At 47.5% G+C, this 10,932-nt stretch overlaps 1 protein-coding gene across 1 annotated transcript in view; it reads left to right on the forward strand.

Moving 5' to 3' along the window:
- Positions 1-8,165, forward strand: part of TENM4 (teneurin transmembrane protein 4) — a 398,484-nt gene extending 390,319 nt beyond the window's left edge. Inside the window, exons 29-30 of the mRNA XM_023510159.1 lie at positions 4,346-4,488; positions 7,139-8,165. Coding sequence (XP_023365927.1) covers positions 4,346-4,488; positions 7,139-7,897 — 902 coding nt within the window. The 3' untranslated portion in view covers positions 7,898-8,165. The remainder of the gene's footprint in view (positions 1-4,345; positions 4,489-7,138) is intronic.
- The last annotated feature ends 2,767 nt before the right edge of the window (positions 8,166-10,932 follow it).

Here is a 10,932-nt window from a genome sequence, read left to right on the forward strand (position 1 = left end):
AAAAAAAAAAAAAATCGTTACAACTTGCCAAAATATTACTCCCTCTCCCCTTCTCTTTGTACACCACCATATACATATGGTCTCCTTCCAGAATAGCACTAGCATGACGAACTACTCTGCTCGGCACTTGGCAGATATGAATTCCTTTAAAGTTTGCAACAACTCTGTGAGATCACTGTCATTATCTCAGTTCTACAGAAGACACGGCGGAGGCTCCAAATGATGGGTTTCCTCAGAGTCACACAAATGGAGGCCATGAAGCTGGGACTCTAATCCAGGGCTCTCTGACTCCACAGCACCTTCCACTACAGTCCTGCTGGTCTCCAAATTCAGTTTTTAACAATGCAACCACCACCCAAGGGGCCCCTAACATTTTCAGTTTGGGTTCTATTTTCTAGTCAGTTAAATCCAGCAAATACTGTATTTGTATTGTTCATACCCACTCTGTGCCAGACCTGTACTAAGGATCCAGAGTGGAGTCAGGCCTACTACCCACCTTTATAGATGACATGATTCAAGAAAGCTTTTCTCAAATTTCATTGACTATGAGCCCACCATAGGAAAAAGATCTTATATGACAGTAAAACACTAAAATAAAAGGTTTCCAAAAGATTATGTCAGAATATGATGACTCTTATATTTATTTTCTAGTCTAGGTTATTCTATTTCAATAAGATGCTGGCTGGTCAGGATCCACAAAATTGATTTAATTGTATAGCGCGTCATATCCCACAGTTTAAAACACCATGGTGCGCAAAAGAGCGGTTTCATATCCAGGATTGTCCAAGCTGCAACCACAGGCCACATGCTGATTTTGTGAGGCCTTTTTCTGCTTATTTGTGGGGTCAGATACCATGAAAAGTATACACAGACCTTTTTTTGCTAATCAGCTTTTGTTAGTGTTTGTATATTTAATGTGTGGCCCAAGAAAACTCATTCTTCCAGTGTGTGGCAGAAAAGAAAAAAGGTTGGATACCCTTGATTGTAAATAGTCAAGTTTTTAGCAGATCGAAAAAAAAATTGCAGTCACTAATAAGAAACAAGATACTGGGGTGGCACCTGTGTGGCTTAAAGGAGTAGGGCACCAGCCCCATATGCCAGAGGTGGCGGGTTCAAAACCAGCCCTGCCAAAACACTGCAAAGAAAAAAAAAAACTAAGAATTTTCACTAACCCCTACCTGTTAGCTCTCATATAGGCTACATGCATATTCATTCACATCGGCAATAATAACAAACAAAGAGCATTCTGTTCTCTAAACATTTCATCAAGGGTTCTGAGATATATTCCAATTAGACAGGCTTTGATCACATGACAATCCCTAAAGCAATCACTATGGCCAGAGAGACTGAATGCAGTGATTGGCTTAGGCTGGTCACATGATCCATTGCTAACCCCTTCCCCCCTTCCGGGAATTAGCTTCCCTAAAACTATATGCATACCCCAAAAAGGAACGAGAAAGCAGAATGGGAGGCTGAGAAGGGAACCCAAGACTGCCCACCACAGGCACATTGTGTACATTATGCAGTAACTCTTTTCTTTTCTTTTTTTTTTTTTTTTTTTTGAGACCAAGGGCACTCACTATGGTACCCTTGGTAGAGTGTGGTGGTGTCACAGCTCATAGCAACCTCATACTCTTGGGCTAAAGTGATTCTCTTGTCTCAGCCTCCCAAGTAGCTGGGACTACAGGCACCCACCAAACACCTGGCTATCTTTTTTTTACTGTATTTGTCATTGTTGTTTAGCAGGCCTAGGCCAGGCTCAAGCTCACCACCCCCGTGCATGTGACTGGTTCCTTAACCACTGAGTGACGGGCACTGAGCCCATTGCATTAACTCTTCACTTGATGCCTAGAAGGTGCAGATCACTGACACCATTTACAGAGGAGGAATGTGAGGCTGAGAGAGGCGAAATAACTGGCCCACCCAGAAGTGGCAAGACTGGATTAGAATTCTGCCCTGACTCGAAGACCCTCGTTCTTGGAGGCAAATACACTTTGTGAAGAGCAAAGCCATGCTCACATGAAAGGGGTTATTATTGTTCACCTGGCCTCACTTCTCAGTGGCAACACTGGAGACCGGGACGGGTGGTAAAGAGGAGGTTTGTAACTTGAGGGGAAAGTCTACCTCTGATGTTCTGAGAAGGAGGAGTAAAATTCCCAACTCTTTAGAAAAGCACTGTAGAAAATTCTATGAATAAATTCATTTTCAGCATTTTTCCTAAGGCATAAATAGGAGTTTCCCACCCTCCATCACTTGTAATTAAGGCACATCCCTCTTCCTAGCCCCTGGTTTCCAGGGAATTTCAGTATTCCAGATAGAAGCTTTCCTTTGCAAGTACAAATTCACATGCAAGTTCTCAGCCTCAGGCAAAATGGCTTTATAGGGTGTTCCCCCACCCCCACCCCCGTTCTGTTTGTTTTAATTTCCCAAAGAACCATCTGCCAAGATTCATAGAATCGAAGACTCTTGAAAAGACTCAGCAAGGAAAGAACCTTTGGAGAAAAGTTGGGCCAAGCCTCCTCTGTTACAAAGAGAAAATGGAGATCCTAGGATGTGGAAGCACAGGTTAAGGGGGACAGAGGAACCCCCTAGGAGCCAGTCACTGAACTAGATTCTTCAAACTACATTAAATCCAATAATTTGTGTACATGCTTAGAATGGCTCCTGCCATAGATAACTGCCCCCCACCAATGGTAATGTTATTAGTATTCTTCTCCATAGATGAATGGATAAAAACATTTTTATTTTTAATATGCAGATAAAGACACCAAACATCATAAAAGTTGAGCAAACTGTCCAAGTTCACACAGTCTGTAAGCTGGAGAGCCAGAATTTGGACCTGGGCCTTGCCTTGCCTCGGCTGCCTTGTTTTCCCTTCCATGATCTTGCCTAGTAAGGCTGAAGCAAGAAGGGGAACCTGGGCTTCTAGGCTTCCTCCACTGTCACCACCCCACCTCGGTGCCTCCAGGTTGCACATCAGGAGAGGGGCCCTGGGACAGCCAAAACAAGGCAAAACAGGTCAAAGGCAAACATGAGGTTATTGACTGGGAGAGCAACATGGGACCCAACAGTGACAGGGACACAGGTCATTCCCACCACTGGGATGAAATCAGTGAGTGATAAGGAAAGATAATTTCACCATGCCTAGAACCCAAACAGGACCTCCCTAAATAGGACTCTCTCCCCTTTGGAAAGAAGCCAAAAGTGGGCCTCCCTGTGAAGCTCAACCCCAAATCCTGCCTCCCTGGACTTCAGATTGAGTCTCTGGTCCACAACTGCCTTGGCATCTTCAGATGCCATGCCAGGACACAATCTCTCTCTCTCCCTCTCTCCTTCTCCACCCCCACGTAACCTCCTAACCTCCTACCTGCCATCCCAAGCTCTTCCTGTTGCAGCTGCAGTTTTCCTTTCTGCTTCTTTTTCAGCCTTGCCAACCTGCTCTCTGGTTACCTGGACACTGTACTCACCTCCCTTCTCCAGGGTTTGCCTTGAACAGTCATCTTTGAGTTGCCCCCTTCATCTCTCTCATTGCCTGACAAAACTCTCTCTTTTCCTGTCTTGGCTTCCTGATTCCTTTCTTGCCGAAAGCTCATGGCAAAATCCTATCTATCCCTATACCTGATATTTTATAATTAGTAACCCCAAGAAATATTATAAAACCCATTAATCTCTGCCTGTGGACTAGAACCCCAAGCCCAATATGTAGACTAGAAAAAGGAAGGCACAGGGAGGTCAAATGACCTCCTGGGGCCATCAGAGTAAAGGAAAGGCAGGAGCAGGAGGAACTCTGATCTCAGGTACCCTCTCTCTGCCCAGGGGCCCTTTGGTGCTAATCACTGCAAAGAAGGCTGGGAAAGTAGAGGGCTTTGTTTCTTAACTGAATCTTCTGTTTGCAGGTCAGTCACTAAAACCTTCCCTTTGGGTCTGGCTTTCCTTTGCAAGTGTTTCCTACTGATGCTGGGGTGGAAGTGGGGGATTTTCATCCATCAACAGCTGCCCCTGGGTAGGAAGCTGGAGGTACTGGGAGTTGAAGTTAGAGTAGAAAGGGAAGTCTGGACACCTTGTTTCTATTTAAGTTTCATCTTTTATGGATACGTACCTGGGAGGAGGAATCACTGGGTCTCAAGAGTACATTTGCCACCATTCAATAAAAAAAAAAAAAAAAAGAGTACATTTGCCTTCCATGTGATGAAATCTTCTGCCAAAGAGTGTTTAGCAGTGGACTCTCCACCAGCAGTGCTCCACAGCCCCCACCCTTGACCTCTCATTCTGGCCATGTGATTGGAAAGGTCACATCTGACATCTGCTTACTCCACTGGGGTGTTTCTGCTTCTCTCCTGCCCAGATGTCAACAGCTGGCTGCTTACCTTTGGATTCCAGCTGCACAATGTGATCCCTGGCTATCCCAAACCAGACATGGATGCCATGGAACCATCCTACGAGCTCGTCCACACACAGATGAAAACTCAGGAGTGGGACAACAGCAAGGTAACTCCTGCACACAGCTGCCTCTTCCTCAGATCCTTCAAATGTTATAAGGCGGTGCCCCCAGCTTTTCAGGAAAATTTGGACCAATGATAGTACCTCCACAGTGCCTGCCAGAGACTGCTTAGCTGCTTAACAACCACTCAGTGACCCTACCACTAGGGACCCAGCAGTAACAGCACACGTACACTCACAAGCTACGTTAAGGAGCTTTGTGTGTTGCACTGAGTTCAGAATGCCACAAAAGTAGGAAGCCTTTGTCACTATCCAGAGCAAAGGTGCAAGGAGAGAAGGGTCTTCTACATACAAATGTGAATTTGAGCACCTCAGTGCACCTGGCCTTGTATGAAGCAGTGTACCTAAGTTAACTCACAAAGATCCCACAGTAATCTTAGTTACCTCACAAAGATCCCACAGTAATCTTATCTCATTTTACAGACTTCTTGCCCAAGGCTTTCCCAATGCCACACAGCAAGGAAGAGATGGGACTGGGATTCAAATCCAGATTTTATCTGTTCTATACCATCTTGCTGAGTGCAGTGCCTGGCATACTGTAGGTGCTCAAAAAGTGTTACTTTCTCTTGTCTTCCTTTTATGACCTAATTTCAAAGACTCAATTATATAGCTAGAAAGGTCCTTGACGACAGTCGCATCCCACCTCTCGTTCATGCATTCATGTGTTCATTTCTTCCCTCCTCTGTGACCCCATTTATAAATTCTCCACTAGGAGTCCCTACTCTGTGCCAAGCCCTACGCTGTGCCCAGTGGGCTCAGGAATGAATCAGGCAGAGATCAAGCCTTCAGGGGAGTCCCTGCCCAGGGGAGAACAGACTGAGGAGGAAAGCCGGGTTGCCAGATGGCATATTGCTGCTGGTTGGAAACTTTTACATCCATGTAGCTCAGTGATCCAGATGGATTCCTACAGGCCTCATTTTAGCGGTTGCCTTCCACCAGCCTCTGGAGAATGAGGTTCTGCACTCTGTGCTCTGGTGGTACCCTCTATCTTCCTCTTGCAAAGCTCTTCCATGCTGCATTTTAATGCCTGTTTTCCCTCTTATCTCTCCACCGGACTGTGAGCCCCAAGAAGGTAAGTACTGGGTCTCCTTTGGTACCCAGCACAGGAGCTAACACATGGTATTCAAGTTTTGTTGAATAAATAAATGGCTGAAAGGAGTAAATAGCCAGTGCATTAAGTATCTTTCCCCATTTTAGAGATGAGGAGACCCACCTTTCAGAGAGAAGCCTGCCCACAGCCACTCAGATGGAAAGCAGCTAAAGCCACAGAGCATCTAAGTCTGCCTGGCTATAGGGCCCCTCCTCTTCCTGCCCCCGCCTCTGCTGCCCCTCTCTGCTGCCCCAGCCCTCTCCAGTCCCCACCACCCCCAGGCCCTGCTGAGGTGTCCGGGAACCTGCCATTCCCAGGGCTGAGCCCGGCAGTGCAGCTCTGCCCGCCCCTCTCCACAGAGCCAGCCTCTGACTGCCTGTCTGCCAGCCTCGCCTGTCAATGAATTATTGATTTCTGCCCTTGGCAAGCATTGGAGATCTTTGTTGTTGAGCACTCCAGCTTTCGTGAAACTCCAGGAAATAATTGTTCACAGACAGGGTTCTATTAATTATAAAGAGGACTTAATTTCCGCGAGAAGCTGATAGGCCTCTTTCTAAAGCCATTTCCCTGAGTTGCAGGTTGGCCCTGGAGCCTTCCTGAACATGGTTTTCTGAGCTCTCTGAGTCCTGAGAGAGGCACGTAGATGCTCCCAGGATTCAGAGAGCTCGGAAACCTGTCCCACAAAGCACCCAAGAGCAGAAACACCTAAGGAGCCCCAGGCATGCACGCTGGGGCCAAGGTCTTCCTTGAAAATTGTGTGGAAACATGGTGGAGTACAGTAAAGCAGGGAACTTCTCCTTTTTATGCCTTCAGGCCAAAAATGCATTTTTCGCCATTTCTCCATCTAACAACGATCAAGTCCCAACTCAAGCAGAGCCTGTCCTCAAACCCTGGCTTCTCCACCTCTCTCCTCCATCTTCGGGCTGAGATTCTTTGGGGCTTTTCTTGACCCTCCTTATTCCAGCAACCCTTGAAACTGAGCCTGCAGAGTCAGGCCCGGTTTGAATGTTGACTTATTAGTTGTATGACTGTGGGCCAGTTACAACCTCTTTCAGCTTTAATTTCCTTACATATAAAGTTAGAATAATAACAGTACCCACTACATAAAGTTATTGTGAAGATCAAACTAGACAATGAATGATAATTGTTTGGCTCAAAGATCAAGAAATGTCACTATTACTGTTCCCTCTCTTAGACCACCAGTTATCACGTTTGATTGCAGTTAATGTTGTCATATCTGTCTCTCTCCATTAAACCATGAGTTCTTTAAGGGAAAGGATACTGTCTGATTCATTTTTGTGTCTCCAGTGCTCAGAAAGGGACCTGGCACAGATTAGATTCTCCCTAAACAGTCTCTGAATAGAAGGGTGGGTGATTGATGGATGAAGGCAGACTGGATGCTCTGATGGTCATCAGTAGAGACAGATGGTGCAGGTTAATAAATGTAAATTGGACTTCATAAATGTAAATGTAAGTGTAAATTGGACTTCGTTACTTAAGCTGATTCTCCTTTTTCTTACTCTTTCTCTCACTCTCCACCCCCACCAGTCTATCCTTGGAGTACAGTGTGAAGTACAGAAGCAGCTCAAGGCCTTCGTCACCTTAGAACGCTTTGACCAGCTCTATGGCTCCACAATCACCAGCTGCCAGCAGGCCCCAGAGACAAAGAAGTTTGCATCCAGTGGCTCAGTCTTTGGCAAAGGGGTCAAGTTTGCCTTGAAGGATGGCCGAGTGACCACAGACATCATCAGTGTGGCCAACGAGGATGGGCGGAGGGTGGCTGCCATCTTGAACAATGCCCGTTACCTAGAGAACCTGCACTTCACCATCGATGGGGTGGACACCCACTACTTTGTGAAACCAGGGCCTTCAGAAGGTGACCTGGCTATCCTGGGCCTCAGTGGGGGGAGGCGAACCCTAGAGAATGGGGTCAACGTCACTGTGTCCCAGATCAACACTATGCTCAATGGCAGGACTAGACGCTACACAGACATCCAGCTCCAGTATGGGGCACTGTGCTTGAATACCCGCTATGGGACGACGCTGGATGAGGAGAAGGCGCGGGTGCTGGAGCTGGCCCGGCAGAGAGCCGTGCGCCAGGCTTGGGCCCGAGAGCAGCAGAGACTGCGGGAAGGGGAGGAAGGCCTGCGGGCCTGGACAGAGGGGGAGAAGCAGCAGGTGCTGAGCACAGGGCGGGTGCAAGGCTACGACGGCTTCTTCGTGATCTCCGTCGAGCAGTACCCAGAACTGTCAGATAGCGCCAACAACATCCACTTCATGAGACAGAGCGAGATGGGCCGAAGGTGACAGAGAGGGCCAAGGCCTGGACTTCTTGCCAAAGACAGCTACTCTTTTGTGGCCGCATACCTGACTGTGTTGTACTTTAAAAACAAAATCCTTTTTTAACAAGTGCAGAAAACAAACAAAATGATACTGGTTGCATTGTAATTCATGCAACATCCTTTTTTTTAAGAAAAGAAAAACACAAATTTGGCCTTCACACATTTTTTGCAAAGGACAGAAGGTATTTTTTTTTTCTGTAGTGTGATCACAATGAAAACTTTATTGTCTTTTGTTCCTAGAGGATTTTTCCTTGTTGTTTGGGGTATGTTTCTCCTCTCTGAGACACATCTCCTGGGGTGTGTCCTTGTCCGTCCCTCAGTACCCAGTGTGATGTGAGACACGAGTGTCTGTGCTAACTTGTCTCATGTGCAACCCTTTCTTCTCCGATTGGGGTCAGGCAGGAGTGATGGGTGCAGACAGTAATGGGCCAGTACAACATCCCTTCCAAGGGGGCCTGGGAGGTGAGTCTTAGGACCTGAAGCTCCTTGGCTAAGCTCCCACAGCTGAGTGGTGGGTTTTTACTCACTGTGGTCTATGCCTCTGGAGGACCACAGGTGACATCATCTTGCTCCGGGGAATTTCATGATGTCATTCAGCACCTTTTTCAAGCTGCCCCAAACTCCTGTCCAAGCTTTATACTTTGATGCTAAATGAAACCCCCACCCCTTTTGCAAATCCCGTGTAGTTGTCAGTGCCACCTCCATGCTGGGATAGAGAAAGTGTCTCCCAGGTCCTTTTCCCCAGTCTGGTGACATAATATCTTGGGACCAAAAGCCTCATCCTCCCCAGGAGGAGAAAGTTCCCGGATGTCTGTGCTTAGTTGATCTTCCATGAAGTTCTTTTTCATCTCCTCCTCTCTCCCAAAGCTAGATGTGAGAACCAGCACTGCACAGCAGGCCCTTAATGTGGGCACCATGTCCAGGGATGGGTAGGTACCCCTGCAAAGGGATGACAGAGGTGGCAAGGGCACAGCCTGCCTCCCGAGGGGAAACCCTCGCCCCATGACTTGGGTGTCTTCCTTCCACTGCTCAGCTGCCACCACTGAGAATTGAGAATTAGGAGTATGGCAGGACATGCTTGGTGGCCTTTGATTCTGGAAAGATGCTTAAGAAAACCATGAGCCAAAGAGAACAAGGGCATGAGCCAAGCATCCTAACTAACTCCTGAAGTCTCCTCTGCCTCTCATATATGGGCTGATTGCAGAGCTGGGATGCAGCAGGATAAGCTTTCAGGAAATCCCTGAAGTTCTTATAGAACAGCTTCACCTCTAGAGAAGCCCAGCCAGGGTTTTTTTTTTAAAGGTAAGGAGAAAAGAGGAAGAGCCAATTTGGTGTGAACTGCCTGCCACCAGGCTCGGGGGCAGGTCCTAAGGCAGGTGCCTCTGGATCTGGAAGGCCAGGCTGGCATGGCTTCTGCGGAGACCTGTGCTTGCATTGTCAGGAAGAGGCTCAAGCCCCCTCAGGAGCAAGGCTAGCCCCCATCTGAAGGACAGGGCAGGGGACACCGTAAGGACAGGGAGAGGAACAGCACGAGTGAAGGGCTCCTTGTTCAAAGATTCCATTCCTGGTTCATCTACCTAATTGCCATTGTCATCCCCACTCACAGGAGGCTCTGGGAGACAGGAGGGGAAGCCAAATGCTTCCTTTTAAGCTGGGCTTCTTAGAAAATGGGACTTTTATGGGTTACATTTACATTAAGTGTGGAAAATGAATTCTGAGTCTGAGCTATTCCCCGTGGAAACCTTGTTGGACTGATAAGCTCATGGCACCTTTATAGCCTTACTCACAGAGTCTCCAGAATATTACACGAGTTAATGAAACCAAGAAGGTCTCTTACTGCATAAGAATTGGAGCAATGTGTGGTCTGAGTTCTGCTGGCAGAGGGAGGTATGTGGAGCTTCTCCGGGAGCAGAGATTTCGCCTTACGTCATCCCACTGGGATTAAGGATGTGTTTTGCTAAGTGCTCTTTCCTGTTTCCAAAAAAGTCACACTGCCATGACAGTGTGCCTCAGCCTGTCTGTCCACTGGTTGCCCATCGCCTCTGGTCCAGGGCTCTGCCAAGTCAGTTTCAGTGCTCCTCAGCCCCACCGTGCATAGCATGAGCTGGGATGGGGACTCTCATCTGGCAGGATTGTTCTTGGATGGGAAAACAGTTTGACCTGAAGGACACAGTTTTTTGGTTGTTGTTTTTTTGTTTGTTTGTTTTGTTTGTTTTTGTTTTTTATCCAAAAGAGATTTATGCCTCTCAGAATGTACTCTTAATGCAAAGGGCCCTTGGGCAAAGCTCTCCTGCCCAGTTGATCAGCCCCATCCTGGCTGCCTGAGACCAATCAAGATCTGCTGGGCACTTGGAGGTCAGAGAAAGCGTGTGGTCCAGGGAAACCATCATCCCCACACTTTTCTAGCCCTCTGTCCTCCTCCACTGCCACTTCCCCAAAGAAATGTGTGGACTTTTAAGGATCAAAAAACATAGAATTATCGGGCATTTCTTTTTTTAAAAAGAATGATCTTGTGGTTTTTCTGGGCTACATACCACGAGAGAGGCCCAGCTTCTGTAGAGGGAGAAGTGGAAGATCCCCAAGCTTTAGAGAAAGAATGTCAGCTGTGAAACAGGTGGCATGAGGCACCTCAGTTTCACTTGGGTGCTATTGTGCTGGAGATGGCACTTCGGCCCTTCTGTTTGGTTTCCATTCAGGCTGGCAGTGCCTCAGTGCATCCCCTCTCAACCTAATTTCTCACTGAGATCAGCAGTTCCAATCCCATGATGAGGGGGTGTTTGAAGGCATAAGCCGGAGTTCCCTGTATCTACTTAGCGGGCTACAAGCATCAACTCTCATCCTGATGGCACCTGCCCTCTTGGCACTAACCGACCCAATCTGTCCATTTGTTAGCATGACCGGCCCTCCCTCACTGGCCCAGGTTCATGACCATGCGGGACGTTCTAGCAGAAGGTCTATTTTACAGTAGCTCCTGCCTTCCCCACCCTGCACAGCTGCCAG

This window comes from Otolemur garnettii, unplaced genomic scaffold, assembly GCF_000181295.1.
Source record: "Otolemur garnettii isolate 467f Iridium unplaced genomic scaffold, OtoGar3 scaffold00001, whole genome shotgun sequence".
Taxonomy (NCBI): domain Eukaryota; kingdom Metazoa; phylum Chordata; class Mammalia; order Primates; family Galagidae; genus Otolemur; species Otolemur garnettii.